Source organism: Pan paniscus, chromosome 22 (assembly GCF_029289425.2).
Source record: "Pan paniscus chromosome 22, NHGRI_mPanPan1-v2.0_pri, whole genome shotgun sequence".
Taxonomy (NCBI): Eukaryota; Metazoa; Chordata; class Mammalia; order Primates; family Hominidae; genus Pan; species Pan paniscus.
In genome coordinates this window covers 38259941-38282809 of record NC_073271.2, presented here as the reverse complement: position 1 = coordinate 38282809, position 22869 = coordinate 38259941, and the positions used below count along the sequence as shown (strand labels likewise).

Here is a 22869-nt window from a genome sequence, read left to right as displayed (position 1 = left end):
GAGGACGCGCTCCAGGGAGGGGTGTCAGGTCGAGCTTGCGAGTCTTTGTGTGTTTCCTGCTCTCCTTGAAAATAAAACCGTTCCCGGCGGACGAAGGATTCGCTCACTCACCATGGCGGTGCCGACCGAGAAAGCGGCCATCAGACAGGCCATGCCCCGGGGGCGGCTGCGGCGGCTGCGGCGGCGGCGGCGGCGGCGGGGACGAGGCTTGAGCTGCGGGGCCGAGGCTGCGCGGGGTGCGGGCTGCGCTTGGGCTCCGGCTGGGATCCGGCTCCGGCTCTGGTTCCAGCGCGCCCGACCCCGCCCCGCGCGCGCGATTGGCCGGCACCAAGGGGGCGGGCGGGCCGGCAGGTGCGCGTGCTCTTGTTTTGCTCCTGCTGGGGGCGGCGGACCAGGACCCCTGAAGCGCAGGTTCCGGGAGCGGCCCCAGCAGAGGCCTCGCAGGCGGCATGGGAGCCCCCTGCCACCCCGGAAACCCCGGGTCCCGAACTCGCGGGGGCTGGGCCAGCACGGGTGAGGCTGCGGGGACACCGGACAGACGCCGGGGTTCCCAGGCTCGGAAATCCACTGCCTCCAAGCCTCAAGCGGCTGTGTGATGGGGTCGAAGAGGGGGCGTCCAGGGAGGGAGAGTGAGGGCCAGGGGGCTTCTTTCTTGCTGCTGCTTCTTCCCTCCCCCCCCCCCACCCCGACGGTGTTGGGCAGCTCTCTGCCAGGTAGGAGCTTGAGAACTAAAGAAGAGATAACCACTCCAACGCCCCCAACAGCACCGGTGTGGGGTGACCCCTGGCAGTGAGGCAGCGGGTGCACTCACACATATGACATTGCTGTGCGCCAGCCATGGTGCTAAGTGCTGGGTTACAAAGGGGTGCTGAGTGAAGATGCCTAGGCCTCTGCCCTCTGTTCACCCCCGAACAAAAACAGAAAAGCCTCATTTTCCGCAGACAGAGGTGTTTCCAGAGCCGTGTTCAGAACCCGGCCATAGCCGTGTTCATGGAACTGTATAAGGAATAACACCAGGGCACACTCGCATGTGGCCCCAGGCTGGAATATCAGATGGTCCAGCATCTCTAAAGCCCTTATTATATATAAGTGGGGCCATTTCCTGGTATCCATGGTGACAAGGAATTCTTTACTCCCAGTCTCAGGCCCTAATGCTTTTGTTCAGTTGTTTGCATGTTGGGACGAAAAACAGGAATGCATTTCTTTTCATTTCCAGCACACCTGGGTCCCCCCTCCCAACCACACCTCAGATGAGCCAGGTCTCTGTCTTTCTCCTCACCTAGAAAGGAGGCACAGCTTTTTATGCCAGGCAGGTGGACTTCACACCCACAGGTCAGATGACTGTAACCAAATTCTGCCGCTCAAATCGAAGGAGAGAAAGGAGACACGGTTATGAGTTTAAGTGGGAGGCCTTGCCTTTGTCTGAATGGTGTTGTCTCAAGAGTCATCCAGCCGGGCGCGGTGGCTCACACCTGTAATCCCACCACTTTGGGAGGTCAGGAGATCGAGACCATCCTGGCTAACATGATGAAACCCCGTCTCTACTAAAAATACAAAAAATTAGCTAGGTGTGGTGGCAGGCACCTGTAGTCCCAGCTACTATGTAGGCTGAGGCAGGAGAATGGCATGAACTTGGGAGGCGGAGCTTGCAGTGAGCCGAGATTGAGCCACTGCACTCCAGCCTGGGTGACAGAGTGAGACTCTGTCTCAAAAAAAAAAAAAAAAAAAAAAAAGAGTAGATCCATTACCTTGATTTTACACTTGGCTGAAATGAGGAAATCTGACTGCTGTGTTTACCAGGTGCCACTGCCCGGGTGCCAGGCCTCGGAGGCCGTGTGGTGCCTTAAACATACACTGCAGAGAGGCCAGCAAAGCTTGAGTGTGTTGGGAAGAGGATTCAGATCCACAAACCTAGGGAGCGTTTACGCCAAAACACAGAGAGGAAAGTGCCTGATGGCTGGAGATGGGGACTGGTGCCCAGCCCTGGGACCCACCTTGCTCCAGGAACAGACGGGCCCTGGAGCACGAGAGGAGGCACGGAACACAGCCGGGGAGGAACTGTCCATGTGGCCAGGGCAAGTGAGGGTGCCTGCAACGACATAATTTCTGTCCAATATCCATCCTCCTCACTTCCAGGAATGTGCCCAGAATTTCCTTCTAGACATTCCCCCTCTTCTACCTCCCCCCAGTTCTCTGCCCGAAGATTTATGCAGGATTGATCGACCTTCAGCTCGAGAATAGGCAATTGGCTTCAGCTGGTGGATGGCCCCCATCCAGCCTGGCCATCCTGGCTGGTCTGGAACTGGAAGTGTGAGGCAGTGCTTACTGGGTTGCTGGGAATGGCCGGGGGATGGTGTGTGGAGCGTGAGGATGAAGTCAGAGAGGGAAGATGCTATGCTGGGCCCTTGTTGGCTTTGGCTGCTGGATTTTCTGTTGCAGGATAAGTGAAAGGGTCCTCACTTATCTGTCTGTACAGTGGGGTCAAAATCCCCACCAAGTGAGAAATAAGGCAAGGCAAGCACTTTCTAGCATGCCCAGCACCGAGCAAGCATCCCACTCTAGTCACTGCTGTGTTCCCCTCCAGCGCCCGATTGGGGAAGAAGCCAACAGTAGCGTAGCACAGGTCTGTGCCGTTCCTATCAAGGCTCTTGGTTGTAAAGGACAGAAACTCCAACTGGCTTAAGCTAAGTACAGAAAGGTTCGGAGTGCAGTGGTTTCAGGACTACTGGGACCAAAGACCTTTACTACTCTGTCCTCAGCCCCTGGTCTCTTGCTGTCTCCACAGCTCTGGCCTCCCCAGGTGGTCTCCCCTCTGGCAGACTGTCTCCGCATGGCCCCCCAGCAGCTGCAGGCTTGCTCCTGTCACCTGGCAGCAACCAGTGCATCAGGGGGTTGCCAAACCCTGATGGGCCTGGCCTGGTTCACATGGGATGAAATGAGAAGGTTAACCCCAATGGGACCCTGCAGAAAGACTGGGCATGGGTGCCCAGCCAAGACCTTTCGAGGCATTCTAAGTAGAACCCTGAGGATCAACCAGGCAAGGGGAGCTCTCGACAGGACCAGCTTAGTCCCAACCCCAACAGAAATTTCTGCTAAGGCATTGCTGACAGCTGATAATTTCCAGTGGGGAGCCACTTCCTGTCTGTATTAGTCCATTTTCACACTGCCGATAAAGACATACCTGAGACTGGGCAATTTACAAAGGAAAGAGATTTAACGGACTCACAGTTCCATGTGGCTGGGGAAGCCTCGTGATCATGGCGGAAGGTGAAAGGCATGTCTCACATGGTGGCAGACAAGAGAGAGAGCTTGTGCAGGGAAACTCTGCTTTATAAAGCCATCAGATCTCATGAGACTTATTCACTATCATGAGAATAGCATGGGAAAGACCTGCCCCTATGATTCAGTGATCTCTGACCAGGTCCTTCCTACAACATGTGGGAATTACGGGAGCTACAATTCAAGATGAGATTTGGGTGGGGACACAGCCAAACTATATCACTACCTCAACTGGCAACCCACTCCATTATTAAGTGTTGTCACCATTAGCATACTGAACCTGTGTCCGATTGGACTCCCTGTCACCCCGACTGCTCTGCGCACCACAGCAACATGGAGTCACTCCCCAGAGTAGGCCCTGGCCAGCCAATAATGGCACCAATGTTCTTTCCAGACCCTTGTTCTCTGGACCAGATGCCCTCAGTCTCTCCAGTGTGGCTTCCTAGAAGATGCCCTTTTGTCCCACTTTCCCCTTCTCGGGATGGGTGCCAGTTCCTTGTGTCCCTCATGAAATTCAGGGCCACCAAAGAACACCTATTCAGTGTGATCAGGACAGAACAGGCCAGGGTGATGTGCTCCTTCCCTCTAGAGGGTCTGCATCTATTAGCACAGCCCATGTTGGCCTTGACTTGCAGCCAACAGCATCACCCAGTTGACTTCAAGTGGAGTCAATGGAAGTCTAGGTCTGTGGGAAGAGAACTCTTATTCCATCTGGACTTCCCTATGGTGTCCCATTTTAGAAGTGTCTGATTTATTTCTGTGGACTTCCAGCTGCTGAGGCTGAACATGAAGGGGAGAAAGGGGCACCCTGAGGACTTGGCCTCTGGCGTGAGGATCCTGCCCTTGGTGCTTGTGAGGGTGAATGCAGGGGAGTCACATGTCCAGGTGGGCCTGTGGTGGGGTGACCCCTTGTCCCTGGTGAGTTTCTGTAACCAGCTGGGCCATTGGGGTGAGACTGGCTTGGTGACTTGAATTGCCCCATCTTCTGCAGGACCCCAACAACAGGTCTCTGAATCCCAGGTTCCCCTGCAGATCCCTCTGCTTCTCCACCTGGGCCGAGGCTGGTCTGCACGCAGCCTGCCAATGTGCACACAGACCTGACCTGCCTGCTGTGTCTTCGGCTGCCTTGTGCTTCACTGTGTGGCCATGGACATCTTGCTCACTTGACACCTCCCCATTTCATGGAGGAAAACAAAAAAACAAAGAAAGCTGTCCCTCTGCCCCTCTGCCCAGCTCCTCTCTGCACCATTCCCACTGCTGCTTGATGGCAATATGAAGTACGACAGTTTATGGGATTTTTTCCCCCAAATTCTGGAAACTGGGTAGGAGAATGGGGAGGAGGCTGCAGAGAGATGTTTGTCTGCTTGCCTGCTTTTCACAACCCAGATCTCTGACTCTGAAGATAAAAGTTCCCAGCCAGTTAAGAACAGAAGATGCTGCCCCAAGTGTAAGTAGGAAAGAGGGCTTATGGCTGTCCTGTCTAACAGTGGTGAGTGATGTGAGGGAGGGAGAGACAGGGATGAACACCTTGCCCTTGGCATCCCAGGCCGGGACAACACAGCAGGTGCTCATGCTCGAGACGCATCCCTGTGGCAAGCTTGCCTTGGGCTGGGCCTGGAGATCTCCCTTCTGGTCAGCCTGGCCCCGGGCCTGTTGGCTTCTCTGACCAAGGGAGGGAGAGAGTGTACGTGTGTCTTAGTCTATTCTGGCTGCTGTAACAAATATCGTAGACTGGGAAATCTGTAAACTACAGAAATGTATTGATCATAGCACTGGAAGCTGGGAAGTCCAAGGTCAAACTCCAGCATCTCTGGTGTCAGGTGAGGGCCTGTTCCTCATAGATGGCGCCTCTGTGTCCTCACATGATGGAAGAGGAAGAGATGGGCCCTTCAACCTGTCTTATGAGAGCTCCACCCTATTCATGAGGCAAAGTCTTCATGAACTAATCACCTTCCAAAGGCCACACCTCTTAGTACTATCAGAGTATTAATCACACTGAGCATTAAGTCCCAACAAATAAATTTAGGGGGAACCCCAACATTGAGACCATAGCATTCCACCCCTGGCCCTCCAAAATTCAGTCTTCTCACATGCCAAATATGTTCATTCCATCTCAATAGGGCCCAAAGTCTTAAATTGTTCCCGGCACCACATAAAAAGTCTAAAGCCCAGAGTCCCAGCTACACATCATTTAAGTCAGATGTGAGTGGGACTCAAGGTAAATGTCCTCTTGGGGCAAATTCCTTCAGTGGTGAACTTGTGAAGTCACACAAGTTATGTGCTTCCAAAATGCAAGGATGGGGCAGGCACAGGACAGACACTTCCATCCAGAAAGAGAAAAACAGAAAAGAAGAAAGGGATAACAGGTCTCGAGTAAGTCCAAAACCCAACAGGGCAAAAAGCATTATATCTTCTTTGACTCCATGGTCCCACCTTCTGAACACTCTAAGGAGGGACTTAGGCCCCCAGGGCTCTGGGTGGCACCTCCTACATGGGTTTGCTGGGCACAGCCCACACTGCAGCTCTCATGGGCTGGAGTCTCCTGCCTGTGGCTCTCTCAGGCTGGAGGTGCACGTCAGTGGCTCTGCTAGTCTGCAGTCTTCAGGTGGCCCTGCCCCCACACCTCCACTGGGCATTGTCCTGGTGGGGGCTCTCTGCAGTGGCTCTGCCCCTGTGGCAGTTCTCTGCCTGGACCCCAAGGCTCTCCAAAGCATCCTCTGAAATCCAGATGGAGTTAGCCATGCCTCCATAGCTCCTACCCTCTACACACCCATGGAGATGGCCCTGCCCAGAAGCCCAAGATTTATTGATTGTGCCCTCTGAGGGAGACACACTGCAGCAGGTGCTAAGGTCCTGCAGGCACTCCAGGCACCTCTGTGGGCATAGTTCTGTCCCCCAGACTTCGGCACCCTGGGCCTGTGATGGGAAGGCAGCACTAATAACCTCTGAAACGCCTTCAGGGTTATGCCGTCACTGTCTTCATGCGCAGCACCTGGCTTCTGCCTGTCCATGCTAATCTCTGCCCAAAACACCAGTTTGGATACACCCTCGATCTCCCAAACATGCTTTTTTATTCTTTACAGTATGGTCAGGCTGAGAATATTCTGCAAGTTCTGCCTCCCTTTTGACTATAAATTCTGTCTTTAGGCCGGGCGCAGTGGCTCATGCATGTAATCCCAGCACTTTGGGAGGCCAAGGCGGGCGGATCACGAGGTCAGGAGATCGAGACCATCCTGGCTAACATGGTGAAACTCTGTCTCTACTAAAAATACAAAAAATTAGCCGGGCATGGTAGCGGGCACCTGTAGTCCCAGCTAGTCGGGAGGCTGAGGCAGGAGAATGGTGTGAACCCAGGAGGCGGAGCTTGCAGTGAGCCGAGATTGTGCCATTGCACTCCAGCCTGGGCAACAGAGCAAGAGTCCGTCTCAAAAAAAAAAAAAAAAATTCTGTCTTTAATTGATTTCTTGCCTTCTCACATTTTACCATAAGCAGTGGAGAGAAGGTAAGCAGTGTCCTCAAGACATGGTTTAGAGTGTTTCTTCCACCAAATATTCAAGTTCATCCCTTGCCACTCTGACTTTCACAGAACATGAGGACACAAACAGTTCAGCCAAGTCCTCTGCCGTCTGTCACAAGAATGGCCTTTCCTCCCGTTTCCAGTAACACGTTCCTCATTTCTGTCTGACACCTCAACAGAGTGGCCTTTACCATCCATACTTCTATCAGCATTCTGATCACAGCCACTTACATAATCTCGGAGGCTCTGTGTCTTCTTCTCAGCCCTCACTAGGATCACCCTTTATGTCCACTCTTGGCAGTCCAGGCCTTTTGAGCCTGTTCCTCTAAACTCTTCCAGCCTCTGCCCATTACCCAGTTCCAGAGCCTCTTCCACATCTGCAGGTCTTTGTCTCTGCAACACTCTGCTTCTTGGTACCAATTTCTGTCTCAGTCCATTTGGACTCCTATAACAAAATACCTTAGACTGGGTAACTTAAAAACAACAGAAATTTATTGTTCACAGTTCTAGAGGCTGGGAAGTCCAAATTCAAGATGCCAGAAAATGCAGTGTCTGGAGGCCTGTTCCTCATAGGTGTGCCTTCTGTGCCCTCCCGTGGTAGAAAGGAAAGGGGCTCCTTTCAACCTGTTTCAAACCATTTAATAAGTTCATCAATCCCATTCCTCATGGCCTAATCACTTCCCAAGGACCGCATCTCTTTTTTTGTTATTGTTTTGTTTTGTTTTGTTTTTTGATTTTTGTTTTTAAGAAAGAGTCTTGCTCTGTCACCCAGGCTGGAGTGCAGTGGCACAATCTCAGCCCACTGCAGCCTCTGCCCCCCAGATTCCAGCGATTCTCCTGCCTCAGCCTCCTGGGTAGCTGGAATTACCGGCACATGCCACCATGCCCAGCTAATTTTTTTTTTTTTTTTTTTTTTTGCATTTTTAGTAGAGACAGGATTTCGCCATGTTGGCCAGGCTGGTCTTGAATTCCTGACCTCAGGTGATCCACCTGCCTCGGCCTCCCAAAGTGCTGGGATTACAGGCATGAGCCACCAGGCCAGGCCCAGGATCGCATCTCTTAATGCTGTCACTATGGGTATTAGGTTCTAACATATGAATTTGGGGAGGATACCAACATTTGGATCATAGTAGGGAGAAAGAAAGGAAGGAAAGAAGAGAGGTAGAGACAGAGAGAGGAAGGAAGGAGGAAGGGAAAGGTGAGTGGAGAAAGCAAGAAGAACAGGAGCGGAGGAAAACCATGCCTTAGCCCTTCAAGCGGAAGCCTGGGAAAGTGGGTCAGACACAGAGACCATGTCATCAGGGAGGGCAGCAGCATAAGGCTGGTTGGATACACCAAATAGCAACTCTGTGTGTTGGTTCATTTGAAAGAAATGGGAATGCTGAGGCCAGGTGCAGTGGCTCACACCTGTAATGCCAGCACTTTGGGAGCCTGAGGCAGGCGGATCAGGAGGTCAAGAGATTGAGACCATCCTGGACAACGCGGTGAAACCCTGTCTCTACTAAAAATACAAAAATTAGCTAGATGTGGTGGTGCATGCCTGTAGTCCCAGCTACTCCAGAGGCTGAGGCAGGAGAATGGCATGAACCCGGGAGGAGGAGGTTGCAGTGAGCTGAGATCACGCCACTGCACTCCAGCCTGGGCGACAGAGGGAGACTTGGTCTCAAAAAAAAAAAAAGAGAGAGAAAGAAAGAAATGAGAATGCTTAATCTCCACTGTTTGTTTCCTATTTTGCTGGCACTCTTGACTTCAATGGTATTCTGCCTCCAGCATCCAGATACGCTCCTTCGCTTCCTCTGGTGAGCCAGCCCAGCTATAGAGAGGACCCCTTCTTCACCAAGCACACACAGCCTGTGGGAGGTCAGTGCAAAGGAGGGCCCATGAGATGAGGGAAATCAAGGAGGCGAGGGAAGTGCAGGGTGGAGGGAGGGGGGCGGCAGATGCCTGGAAGCTATGGTGGCAAGACAGATGATGAGAGATGGTTTCAGGGGAAAAACTGCAAGTAGATATTTCATAGATTCAGTTAAGACAAGACAAGTTAAGTATTACAGACAAATTCCTTTTGTTTTCTTCCATTAGCATGGAATCAAGAGTGGCTGGGAAAGATCTAGGAAACCATTTCTTCAAATGAAGAAAGAGTAAATAACATCTAGCCACAAGATGACCTTCAAAGTTGAAGATTAAGACAGAAGTCTCAGAGACAGACACCGGAAAATTACTGGAGGCCTCCTTCCCACAAATAATTAAAAGCTTCCCATCACACCCATAACGGATACCTGCTAGGAAGTAACTGGAACCACTGTGTACCCCACGTTTCCTCCAAGGAACCTCCCACCCCTGACTCCGTGTGGTCAACCATAAAACTCAACCCCCACCTGGAGCCTCCCAGAACATTCCATCCCTCTGGCCACTACTGATGTTCTGGAAAAGACACACAACCCAGCAGGGCCATCAGAGTTCTTGCAGGGACTTCCTGGACCCTAAGAGGGAGAGGGTTTCTTTCCCTGTTCCCTTTTGGCATTGATGTAAGGAGAGTGTTTGTCTGGCTAGGAATTAAGTAAACACCCCCAGGGAAGTAGAGCCGGAGATGAAGGAAGTGACAAAGCCCTTTCATCAGCCCTTTCATCGCTGGAGCCCCTACATCCTGCCCTCCCGAGTTCACACCCATTGTCCATCATTGGCCCTTCCCAAGTGGCTGGGCAACCATTTTTAACTTTTGATAAGTGCTGGGCCCCAGAGCCAGATGGCGGCTCTTTAAACAAACTCGTTCTTCTCCGTGCCTCTGTGACCTCAGCTATTAAGCGGGCTGATGATCCATCCTGTTCACCTCAGAAGACTGTTTCAAGGATGAGAGGTGTCAGCGTTTGAAAGCCATGGCCGGCACATAGTGTGCATCTTATAAATGCTGGTGCTCACTATTATTATTCTTTGTTACGGATCCTCTACTCTCCCTTCTGACCTTGAACTAGTATGAATTAGATTTCAGTCACTTGCAGCTAAGCAGTCTTGATTACGATCATCAGTTTGACAAGGAAGTTAAAAGTCAGAGGCCCAAAGCCACTCTATGAGAAAATCCTTACAAGTAGTTTCTAGATTGACCCTCTAACCCTTAGCTTTTTCTTCACCCAGTATATGCATTATCTCTCCAAAGAGATGATAAATTCCAGCATCTCACTAATATTGCTTTGCTCTAACATCATTCCCAGCACGGAGCCTAGCTGGAGTAGGTGCTTAATAAAAACCATGAGTTATGTTTGGACAACCTCGAATGCTTTAGAAAGTGTTGTAATGTGCGTGATTGCATTTTGCCTCAGAATGCCCTGTGGGGTAGGAGGGCAGGTGCCATCGCTGGACCCTCATGGGTTTTACACTTTCACACCAGGCACCAGGCAGCCCACATTTTGCTATTTCTATTAGTCAGATGATCTGTGCCTGGTCCCTCAGAGGCAGCTCCTCCATGCCAAGCCCAGGTCAGGTCCAGATCAACTCTCCATGGCTCCAAAGGCCACAGCTCAAGTGTTCAGTGGACTCAGCCCCCTGATCACCTGAGCAGAAGTCCTCTTGCCTCCCTGAGACCTCTGAGCTCTCCTGGTGCCTGCAGACTCCACAGCTCCCCTTTCCAGGCTCCGAGACATTTCTCCTGACCCTCCTGCCTCCCTCCCCCAGAACCCCAGCTCTGCATTCCTCCTCTCCAGGAGGGCCTGGGGCAGTCACCTTGTGGAGCCTAAGCTTTCAAAAGCAAAAGTTTGATTAGAGAGATTATCTTCTGCATGCCTGGAAACTTCTGCCTCAGGTCCTGCAACTCCCTAAAGGCTTTAGGAGAAAAACAACTCATTTTAAAAAAGAAAAAAAGACATGACTACTTTTTAAAGGGAGGGGAAAATTGCTAGAACAGGGAAAATTAACATCATAAATTATCTCAGTAAATTATCCTGCTACATGAAAAAAAGAAAATGGAGGCTCCCTGAGGTTTGTAACCTCCTTAGGGCCATAAAGCCCAGAAAAAGGATCCAGGTCTCCTAGCACCTGGCTAAGTATCTTTTCCACACGTTCACTGCTATCAGGTATTTATTGGGTGAAGACGGCAAACCTATTCCAAATGGGCAGATTTCTATAAGGAGCACAAGTTCAATCTGTTCAAGGTCATAGGACAGGCTTGTGGGAAGATGGAATAGACATATTTTTCCCTACTTCTCCCTCTAAGCACAATTCAAAACCTTGGATATTACACAAAACCAACATAAGGAGACTCTAGAAGATAGGAAAAGGAAGGCAAACCATCCAGGGTTCTTGGGACCCAAAGAGCCACACTGTGGTGAGGTCCCTAGATTTTTGTTTTGCATCATATGTCCCAGATTTTGAGTTGAAGAAGCTGAAAACCTGGAAATGCAAATGAGCACAGACCAAAAAAAAAAAAAAAAAGTCCCAACAAAAGCCTGCTCTCTCTAGCCAAAAGAATAGGAAAAGGGGAACCTAGAGGACAGAAAATTTTTAGACAATAACTTCTCTGCTTCAACCAAACATTCCAGAATAAACTGTGGTCAAATGTCTGCCCATGCCAGCAAAGAAAGAGTGGGGAGTTCAGATTTCCACCCTCCTCAGGCTGTAATTAGGCACATAAACCAACTCCTACTCTTCTAGCCATAATATATGTGTCAGAGAAGGCCAATTAGGAAGTCTGGACTTCTGCTCCCACTGGGCACTAATGAGAAGCTCCTCGTCCACCTTGCTGGGGTGGTGACAGGAGACCCAGTAGAGTCAGGACTTTCACCACCACCCAGGGTAACAAGGATACTCATCACCCTGTGATGTCATGAAGACCATGTGGGGAACAGTAGTTAAGGTCTTCTACCTCCCCCAGCTAGGGAGGTATCAGTAGAGGCCAAATGGAAAGCCAGAACTTCAACCCTATCCAGTGGTAATGAGGAGCCCCTCTTTTGGGTGTCAACAAAGGCTGAGCAGGGAACCTGGACTTCTACCCTTGCCTGGTAGTAAGGTGGCAGTGCCGTGCCCCCGTCCCCTCCCACAGTGATGTCAGAGAAGCCAATTAATGGATGGATGCCAATCAATGCATGCCAATGCAAAGATGACAGCAGTGTTAGAATTATCCAACAAATGTTAACAAGCAGCCATCATAAAAATGCTTCAGTGAGCAATTATGAGCAGACTTGAAAAAATAAAATAGAAAGTAGAAAGTCTTAGCAAACAAATAGAAGATAAAAAGAACAAAATAGAAAGTTTAGAATGGATTACCAATATTAAAAACTCAGCAGATGGGCTTAATAGCAGAATGGAGGGGACAGAGGAAAAAATCAATAAACTGGGAAATGGAACAATAGAAATCATCAAATCTGAACAACAGAGAAAAACAAGCTGAACAAAAAATGAACACAACTTGAGGGGCCTGTAGGACTGTATATACAGATCTAACAGAAGCCCAGAAGTGGGGCTGAGGGGTTAAAAAGTAATCAAAGAAATAACAGCTGAAAACCTCTCAAACTTACCAAAAGATATAAACCTACAGATTCAAGAACCTTAGCAAACTCCACACAGAATAAACCCAAATAAAACTATACCAAGACATTACAGTCAAATTTCTGAAAACGGAAGACAAAGAAGAAATCTTAAAGGGAATGAGAGAGAAACAATACCTTACCTATAGGGGAAAAAGCAATTTACATGACAGCATATTTCTCACTGAAAACAATAGAAGAAGACAGAAAGAATTAGCACAACATTTTTTATTTCCTGAAAGAAAAAAAAAAAAAACTGGCCACCCAGAAATCAAGATATTCTCAGATAAAGAAAAACTAAGAAAATGTGTCATTCATAGACATAACCTAAAATAATGATGAAATGAAGTTATTTAAACATAAATAAAATGGTAAAAGAATGAAACTTTGAACATCAAGAAGGACAGCACTTTGAGAGGCTGAGGCAGGAGGATTGCTTCAGCACAGGAGTTTGAGATCAGCCTGGGCAACATAGTGAGGTCCCATGTCTACAAAAAATTTTAAAATTATCCAGATGTGGTGGCACCATGCCTGTAGTACCAGGATATAGAAGAACTCAATAACACTATTCAACAGTAGGATCTAATCAATATTTATATAACACTCCACCCAACAACAGAAGAATGCACATTCAAGTATCCATAAAACAGATACCAAGTTAGACCATATTCTGGGCCACAGAGCAAACCTCAACAAACTCAAAAGAATTGAAATTGTACAGATTGTGTTTATTTATTTATTTATTTATTTTTGAGACAGAGTCTCCCTCTGTCACCCAGGCTGGAATGCAGGGGCATGATCTCAGCTCACTGCAACCTCCACCTCCCGGGCTCAAGTGATTCTCATGTCTCAGCCTCCTCAGTAGCTGGGATTACAGGTGTGTGCCACCATGTCTGGCTAATTCTTGTATTTTTAGTAGAGATGGGGTTTCACCATGCTGGTCTCTAACTCCTGGCCTCAAGTGATCCTCCCACCTCAGCCTCCCAAAGTGCTGGGATTACATGCATGAGTCACCATGGCTGGCACCAGACTGTGTTTTCTGGTCAAAGTGAAATCAAATTAGGAATCAATAACAGGAAGATATAAGAAAAACTTCTGAACAGTTAGAATCCAAACAACATACTTTAAAATAATTTATGAGGCAAAGAGGGAGTCTGAAGGGCAATAAAAATACATTTACCTGAATGAAAATGAAAATAAAAATACATGAAAAATGAAAATAAAAATATCAAAATTTGTGGGACACAACTAAAACAGTCGGGAAAGGGAAATTTATAGCACTGAATTCATATACACTGGAAATGAGGAAAACTCTCAAAATGATAATTGAAACTCTTACCTCAAGAATGTAGAAAAAGGAGAGAAAAATCAGAAAAGAAAGCAAATAATCACAGAAATCAATGTAATTGAAAAGAGAAAGCCAGTAGAGAAAATCAATGAAACACAAAGCTGGTTCTTAGAAATAATCAATAAATTGTTTTTCTTTCTTTCTTTTTTTTTTTTTTTTTGAGATGGAGTCTTGCTCTGTCACCCAGGCTGGAGCGCAGTGTCATGATCTTGGCTCACCATAACCTCCGCCTCCCAGGTTCAAGCAATTCTCCTGCTTCAGCCTCCAAGTAGCTGGGATTACAGGTGCCCACAACCACCCCCAGCTAATTTTTGTATTTTTAGTAGAGACGGGTTTTTACCATGTTAGCCAGGTTGGTCTTGAATTCCTGACCTCAGGTGATCTGCCCTTCTCAGCCTCCCAAAGTGCTGGGATTGCAGGCATGAGCCACCATGTCTGGCCACAATCAATAAAATTGACAAACCTCTAGCAAGATGAGCAAAGGAAAAACAGAGAAGATACAAATTACTGATATTAGGGATGGAGCAAGTGACATCACTACAGATCCCACAAGCATCCAAAGGACAATGTGGGAACACTACAAACAACTCTGCAATCATGCATTTGACAACTCAGATGAAATGAACCACTTCCTCACAAGATGCAAACTACAACTCACTGAATATAAACAGACTATTTGAATAGTCTCATAACTATTAAGAACATTGAATTTAGTTTTGAAAACTCAAAAAAACAACAACAACAACAACAAAAACAACACCTAATCCTCCTGGCCCAGATGATATCACTGGAGAATTCTAGCAAACATTTTAAAAAATTAACACTAATTCTAGGCAATCTCCTCCAGAAAACAGAAGAGGAAGAAATACTTCTCAATTCATTTTATTTAGTTAGCATACCCAGGTATCAAAATCAGACAAATATAATATTTTTAAAAAATACTATAGTTGATCATTGGCTGAGGCAAGAGGGTTTCTTGAGCCCAGGAGTTCGAGGCCTTAGTACACAATTGTCATGCCTGTGAATAGCCACTGCACTCCAGCCTGGGCAACACAGCAAGACTACTACACTGCAGACCAATGGCCCTCATGAATATAAATACAGAAAACCCAAACAAAATACTAGCAGACAGAGTCAGGAATATATTTTTAAAATTATATACCACATTCAAGTTGGGTTTATTCCAGAGACGTAAGGCTGGTTCAATAGTTGAAAGTCAATCAATGTAATATACTATATTAATAGATAAAAGAGGAAAAAAATCACATGATCATGCCAGTTGATGCAGAAAAAGCACTTGACAAAATTCTTTACCCATTCATGGTTAAAACACTCAGAAAAATCGGAATAGAGAAGTTCCACTTGATAAACAGCATCAAGAAATCTACAGTTAATAATATAATTAATAGTGAGCAACTCAATGCTTCCTCCTTAATATCAAAAATAATGCAAGGATGTTTGCTTTCACCACTCTTATTCAACATGATGCTGGAATTTCCAGCCAGTGTGGTAAAGCAAGAAAAGGAAATAAATGGCAGACAGATTGGAAAGGAAAAAAAAAGCAAAACTGTTTCTATTTTCAAATGACATGATTGTCTACCTAGGAAATCCCAATCTATCCACAAAAGCACTCCTGAAACAATAAGTGAGTTCAAGCAAGGTTGCAGGATACAAGATAAACATACATAAATTTTATTTCTATGCTCTGTCAATGAACACATGGACACTGGAATTAAAAACGTGACACCATTCACAACTGCTCAAACAAAATTCAATACTTAGTAGTAAATGTAACAAAACAGGTACAGGACTTGTATGCTAAAACCTACAAAATCCTGATAAAAGAAGTAAAAAAAGAACTAAAGAAAAAAGGAGAGAAATACTGTTTATAGATTGGAAGACAACGTAGTAAAGATATCAATGATCAACAAAATATGCATGTTTAATGCAATTGCTATTAAAATCCCAGCAAAATTTTCTGTATATATAAACAAGAGTAGTCTAAAATTTAAAGAAAGGCCAAGGAGTTAGAATAGTTGAAACGATTTTGAAAACGAAGAATAAAGGAGGAGAAACCAGTTTACCTGGTATCAAGACTTATTTTATAGCTACAATAATCCAGACTGTTTGCTATTGGCAAAAGGACAGACGCAAAGACCAATGGAACAGAATGGAAAACCCAGAATCACACCCACTCAAAGATACAAAGCAAATCACTGGAGGAAGGACGGCTTTTCCAGCAAGCACTGCTGACACATTTGGGTATCCACGGGCAGAAAAAAAGAACCTGGACTTAAATTTTCTTATATAAAAGTTAACTCAAAATGCATCATAGATGTGAAATAACCTTTCAGGGAAAAAATATTAGGAGGAAATCTTTAGGATACGGAGCCAAAGAGTTCCAAAAGCATGACCCATAAAATGAAAAATTGATAAACGGGACTACATCAAAATGAAAAATGTTGACTCTGAGAAAGACCCTGTTAAGAAGACGAAAAGTGTTAATAACAGACCAGGAGAAAATATCTGCAAATGTCATCTCCAACAAAGGATTAGGATTCATAATGCCTGAAGAACTCTCAAAATTCTCAAATGTTCTACATCTATGATGCATTTTGAGTTAACTTTTGTATAAGAAAATTTAAGTCCAGTTTCTTCTTTTTTTCTGCCCGTGGATACCCAAATGCGTCAGCAGCGCTTGCTGGAAAAGCTGTCCTTCCTGCACTGATTTGCTTTGTATCTTTGAGTGGGTGTGATTCTGGGTTTTCTATTCTGTTCCATTGGTCTTTGTGTCTGTCCTTTTGCCAATAGCGAACAGTCTACACCAAGAGATAGCTGTGACTGTTGAAATCTGGGCATTGTGGCTCACACCTGTAATCCCAGCACTTTGGGAGGCTGAGGACAGAGGATCGCTTGAGCCCAGGAGTTCAAGACCAGCCTGAGCAACAGGGTGCGACCTCATCTCTATAAAAAATTTTAAAAATTAGCCAGGCGTGGTGGGTGGGCACCTGTAGTCTCAACGACTCAGGTGGCTGAGGTGGGAGGATCGCTTGAGCCTGGGAGGCAGAGGTTGCAGTGAGCTGTGATCGCGCCCCTGTACTTCAGCCTGGGTGACAGAGCGAGACCTTGTCTCAAACGAAAAAAAAAAAGGGAGAGAGACTGTTGTGACTGTTGAGTAAGATTAAGATGGGGGTGACTAAGTTGCCTGGGAGCTGCCGAGAGAGGGATGGGGGGAGGGAAGTGTGCATGCATTCAACAGCGTTGCACCCTGAGATCACACCCCTCCTGTAACCTGCCGGCCCCCGGTTTTCACTGCTCATCTCTCCCCAGATGGCTTTACTCCTCCATGCTTCCTGTGCTGAATTGTGTAGAAAGTTATGCAAGGAAAAGTGGGTGGATACATGCACAAAGGCACTCCCACCAGCCTGAGATCTTCAACCCTAGGTTTGTAATATTTCAATATTCAGGTTTTCACTAACATGAAACCCATCTGAATTTACATATTTATTGTCAACTTCCCTCACAAGTCTCTGGGAACAGCCTGGTGAGGGGAGTCAGAGGGGTCTGGAGTGGAACCCTGGCCTCCATACTCAATAGCAGACCAACCCGAACAAAACCTGTCCCCAGGCATGGTCCAGGGGTGGGGATCCATCCGTGGGTAAACGCTGCTGCTGCATGGAGATGACATTGCAGAGGGCAGGGACAGGCACCTGCACACTCAGCAGGACACTGCGCCCTGCATGGACCAGGAGAACCACAGCATTAGGGTAAGGTGGTTTGGGGGACAAGGGCAGAGTTCAAGTCCCCAGGGTGGGGCACCTGGAGGGATGACCCTGAAGGGCAGAAGTGCCGAAGGCTGGAGACGCAGGTCCCCAGTTTGCCTCGGGCTGGCCCCTCACCAAACTACACTGCAGGAGCTCCCACAGCCCACACCAAGAATCATCTCTAGACTACATCAGGCCCACGGAACGAGTTGAAACAAGCCCAGTCTGGATCTGAGCTTTAGCTTCAAATCCTTCCCTGTCTCTTCTGACCACACTTGAGGGCAGGGCTTTCTCTGTTTTGTCCACCCCTGCGTTCCCAGCATCAAGAACAGCTCCTGGCACAGAGTCGGTGATCCCTGATGTCTGCTGAGCACGGGGCTGAATCTTAGGTCTCAGGAAGTGAAGTTCAGGTTGGTGTAGCGCTGTGGTGGAGTGGAAGAAGGTCGACAGAATGCAGCTTACTCAGATTAACTCAGGGTAGTTCACCCTGTCATGTAAGACAAGTCCCCAACCCCTGGGCTGCAGACCAGTCCGTGGCCCGTTAGGAATGGGGCCACACAGCAGGAGGTGAGCGGCAAGCGAGGGAGCTTTATGGCTTGAGCTCTCCTTCCTGTCAGATCAGTGGCAGCATTAGAGTCTCATAGGAGTGAAAACCCTATTGTGAACTGAGCACTCAAGGGATCTAGGTTGCACGCTTCTTATGAGAATCTAACTAATGCCTGATGATCTAAGGTGGAGCTGAGGTGCTGGTGCTCGTGCTGGGGAGTGGCTGCAAATACAGATTAACATTGGCAGAGGTTTGACTGCACAGAGACCATAATAAATCAACTGCTTGCAGACACGTATCAAAACCCTATCAGTGAGTGGCAAGTGACAGTTAAGCTACATCTGGTGGCAGGCTTTATAGTGGCAAGTGAGGTGAAAAAAAAAAAGCACAATATGCTGGGCTTAACACCTAGGTGGTGGGTTGATAGGTGCAGCAAACCACCATGGCACACGTTTACCTATGTAACAAACCTGCACATCCTGCACATGTACCTCAGGACGTAAGAAAAATGAAAAACAATAAAATAAGAACAAAACAAAATACAAAAAACACAGTAGGCCGGGCGTGGTGGCTCATGCCTGTAATCCTAGCACTTTGGGAGGTCGAGGCAGGTGGATCACTTGAAGTCAGGAGTTCGAGACCAGCCTGGCCAACATGGTGAAGTCTCATCTCTACTAAAAATACAAAAGATAGCTGGGTGTCATGGTGCATGCCTGTTGTCCCAGCTACTCAGGAGGCTGAGGCAGGAGAATCACTTGAACCCAGGAAGCAGAGGTTGCAGTGAGCCGAGACCATGCCACTGCACTCCAGTGCAACAGAGGGAGACTCCGTCTAAAAAAATTTTTTTAAAAAGTGCAACGTAAAAGTATTGCATTTGAATCATCCCGAAAGCATCCCTCCACCCCACCCCCAAACCATGGAAAAATTGTCTTCTGTGAAACCAGTCCTTGGTGCCAAAAAGTTTGGGGACCCCTGATATATGAAGACTGCACGTAAAAAGGTTGAAAATCAAAGCCCCACACTTCCAGGAAGACTGTATTCATGCCCAACACTTGGTCAGAATTCTTCTTCACTGGCTGAGACAGGGAGGCTGGGAAGCCATGGGATGTACCCAAAGGCTTCTCTGGAGGGATCTAGAAACCCGTTGGGACCCTGCAGAGGAGTAGGCAATCCAAGCCACCAAGCCGGCCTCACCCCCATGGCCCGGCTGGCCGCACATGCTCACCAGGGGCCATGGGCAGCCCTGCCGCAGGCCCACCTGAACTTGTGACTCCCCTGCACTCACCATCACAGAAACCGAGTGCAGGATCCTCACACCGGACCCCAAATCCTCAGGGTCCCCCTTTCTCCCCCTCATGTCCTGGGCTCTGACTCATTCTCACTGCATCTCCCAAATCCAGGCAGCTCACCAATATTTGGTGTCTAACTGGTATAGGTCACAGATACTTTACATCACAGTTTAAGTCACAAATGATTGCTGCCTGAACTAGGAGATGTGGCTTACATTTTTCTTAATCTACATCTAGTTAATTACACTTATTCCATACATTTATATTTAAAAATATTTTCTTATTAGAAAGCATTTTGTCAGTGACTTACCCACAAACATAGGTAGTCCAGCTGCTGCCCTCTGAAGTGACATATATTTATTTTGCAATTAATAAAGGGAAGAAGAAACTCCCTTAAGTGGGACAAAATTTCAGTTTTCACCACTGCAGGCATGTAAAGCCCCCCAAACTACAAATGATGATTCAGTGTCTGTGTGATGCTACAGGGAGGATTGTTTTAAAATCAGCATGATGCAATTCCATGTGTAATAATATTGCCTAATGTAATTGTTACTGCAGAAAACAGGAAGTGAGCAGGGTTACTAAAGGGCAGTTCTGTTTCCTCCCAAGTCGCTGGGCGTAAAGCAGCACCTAGTACCTGTCCACAGAAGGACCCAAGTAGGAAAATCTACCCATCTCTCACTTTTGGTCAGATTATAAGTTTTACATTCGTGAACATAGTGGAATTTATTTTTTATAACACACATTGAAAACAATTACAGCAAAAACTGAAATTCCTCCAGGTCTACAGTGTAATAGTTTTAGGTAAATCAAATTTTCGTCTAGATTAACTTTAATGACACCATATCACAATACCTCTAGCCAATGATTATTGCAGCAAAGTGGGGGAAAGTGAGCTGGTGAAGCCTCTGAGATCTCAGCCCTGGAAGGCAGGTTAGCAGAAACCTGGTAACAAGGATGAATGGGATGAGGGCTGTATTAGGTGCTCTGTGCTCAGAAGTCTATCCATTAACTCACTTAATCCCCATCACAGCTCCATGAGCCAGACACTGTTATTATTCACAGTGGGGAAGTAAGGCACAGATTATTTTACTTGCTCAAGGTCACAGCAAGAAAGTACCCAATTCCAGAGTCAAAACAGGTGGGTGTGGCTCCAGAAGCTGCCCTTTTTTTCCTTCCTGTAAGGACTGCTTTTTAAGTAAAGTGCACAAATCTTTCTGTAAAGTCTGATGAATATTACATGTCTATGCACCTGTACATTCACCATCCAGATCCTGATATAGACCATTTGCATTGTGTAAAAATGTTCCTCTTCCATTTCCTAACCAATTACTGTCTCTACAGGTAAACATTATTCTGGCTTCAATTACCATAGATTAGCTTTGTTTATTCTTGATCTTTATATAATTGGAATACAGTATTACTACTTTGTGTCTGGCTTCTTTCATTCATATGTTTTTGTGATTCATGCACATTAGTGCTTGAGTCCATAGTTTACTCTTTTATGTGACAGAGTATCTTTTCATTCTCCTATTGGTGGACATTTGGGTTGTTCTCAGTTTGGGGCTATTATAAATAAAGTTGCCACTAGCATTCTTGTATCTATCTCTTGGTGGATACAAACATTCGTTTTTGTTGAGTGAAATCAACCAGAGAAATTGCCGGGTTATGGGACAAGAATGTGCTTAATGCTAGTGGATGCTATCAACCAGTTTTCCAAATTTTTACCGACTTATATTCTTGCCTGCAATGTGAGAGTTCCAGTGGCTCCACGTGCTTGCCCTCACTTTGCACTGTCAGTTTCTGTAAAATGTAGCCACTCTGATTGGAATGTGATGATCATATCATCAAGGTTTTAATTTGCTGTTCTGTACTGATTAATGATGTGCCGCTTCATTTTTTTTAAGTTGTATTGTTTTGATTTTAGTATTGGTTTGTAGAATTGCTTAATATTTCTAAATAGGTGCCCTCTGTTACACAGATGGATTTTGAATATGTTTTCTCAGTCTGTAGTTTGCCATTTAGGTTTTGTTTTGCTTTTTGTTTTTTGTTTTTCTTTTTTTTGATACGGAGTCTCACTCCGTCACCCAGGCTGGAGTGCAGTGGCATGATCTCAGCTCACTGCAACCTCTGCCTCCCAGGTTCAAGCAATTCTACCGCCTCAGCCTCCCAAGTAGCTGGAATTACAGGTGCCCTCCACCATGCCCAGCTGATTTTTGTATTTTTAGTAGAGATGGGGTTTTGCCATATTGGCCAGGCTGGTCTTGAACTCTTGACCTCAGGTGATCCACCTGCCTCGGCCTGCCAAAGTGTTGGGATTATAGGCGTGAGCCCCTGTGCCCGGCTGACCATTTAATTTTGTAATGATGTCAGTTTTCGTCTTTGTTTTTTGATGACAGAAGTTCTTAGTTTTAATGAAATCTAATCACTTTTATAGTTAGTATGTGTGTGTTTTCTTTAAGAAATCTCTGAAGAAATGAAGAATATGAAAATACATTTATTTGCTTTCTTCTAGAAGCAGCACTGTTTTCATTTTCAGATTTAAGTTTATGATGCATCTTGAATTAATTTCTATGTAGGCTGAAAGGTGCATTTTTTCCAAATGCTTTCTTAGTGTCTCCAGCACTAGGGATTGAAAACGCCCTCCTGTCTTCATTGCACTGGCTCTTTGATGTAACCAATGGCCGTATACGGGAGGAAGGTAAATCTCTGAACCATCTGTTCTTCTCCACTGCTCTGTTTATCTGTCCTTGTACCAGCACCACGCCATCTTAATTACAGTAGTTTTTAACTAAGTTTTGAAATATGATACTGTAAGTTCTCCAATTTTCTTCAAGTTTGTGTTGGCTGTTCTGGATGTTATTTCTGTATAAATTTTAGAATCACCTTGTCAATTGTCTTCAAAAAAGGGAGCAGGAGAGAAAGAAGAAAACAAGCATACTGGGGTTTTGACTATGCCACATTCATAGATTAATTTGAGGAGAAATGATATCTTAACACATTAAATGTCCTGATCCATAAATGTAGAATAGCTCTCCATTTATTTGTCTTTTAAAATTTATCTCTGCAGTGTTTTGTTTTGTTTTGTTGGGACAGGGTCACACTCCTGTCACCCAGGCTGGAGTACAGCAATCACGGCTCACTGCAGCCTCAACCTCCTGGGCCCAGGTGATCCTCCCACCTCAGCCTCCCAAGTAGCTGGGACTACAGACGTGCACCACACCTGGCTAATTTTTTGTACTTTCAGTGGAGACCAGGTTTTGCCATGTTGCCCAGGCTTGTCTCAAACTCCTGAGCTCAAGTGATCTGCCTGCTTTGGCCTCCCAAAGTGCTGGGATTACAGGCATGAGCCACCAGGCCCAGCTCTCTGCAGTTTTTTAAAGTTTTCAGGGTTGAGTTCTTGTTCATCTTGAGTTGTATTTATTCTTAAGTATTTAATATTTTTTATCTCATTGTAAATGATATATTTTAGTCTTGCTGTCTAAATGTTTGGTGTTAGTCTATAAAAAATAGTATTGACCTTTGTATATTGACTTTATAGCCCACAACGTTGCTAAGATCACTTGTTTCTGTACTAATCTTTATTTCCTTCTTTCTGCTTGCTTTGGGTTT

The 22869-nt window shown here is 46.4% G+C and overlaps 1 protein-coding gene across 4 annotated transcripts in view; it reads right to left on the bottom strand.

Moving 5' to 3' along the window:
- The window catches only part of ABCG1 (ATP binding cassette subfamily G member 1), a 78157-nt gene extending 77881 nt beyond the window's left edge, over window positions 1-276 (bottom strand). For 3 of the 4 annotated variants that reach the window (XM_003823889.7, XM_003823888.5, XM_063601286.1), the window contains exon 1: window positions 112-276. In XM_003823889.7, the coding sequence (XP_003823937.4) occupies window positions 112-153 (42 nt within the window). In that variant the 5' untranslated portion in view covers window positions 154-276. The remainder of the gene's footprint in view (window positions 1-111) is intronic. The other variant, XM_063601285.1, reaches the window with a different exon arrangement.
- Window positions 277-22869: the final 22593 nt, after the last annotated feature.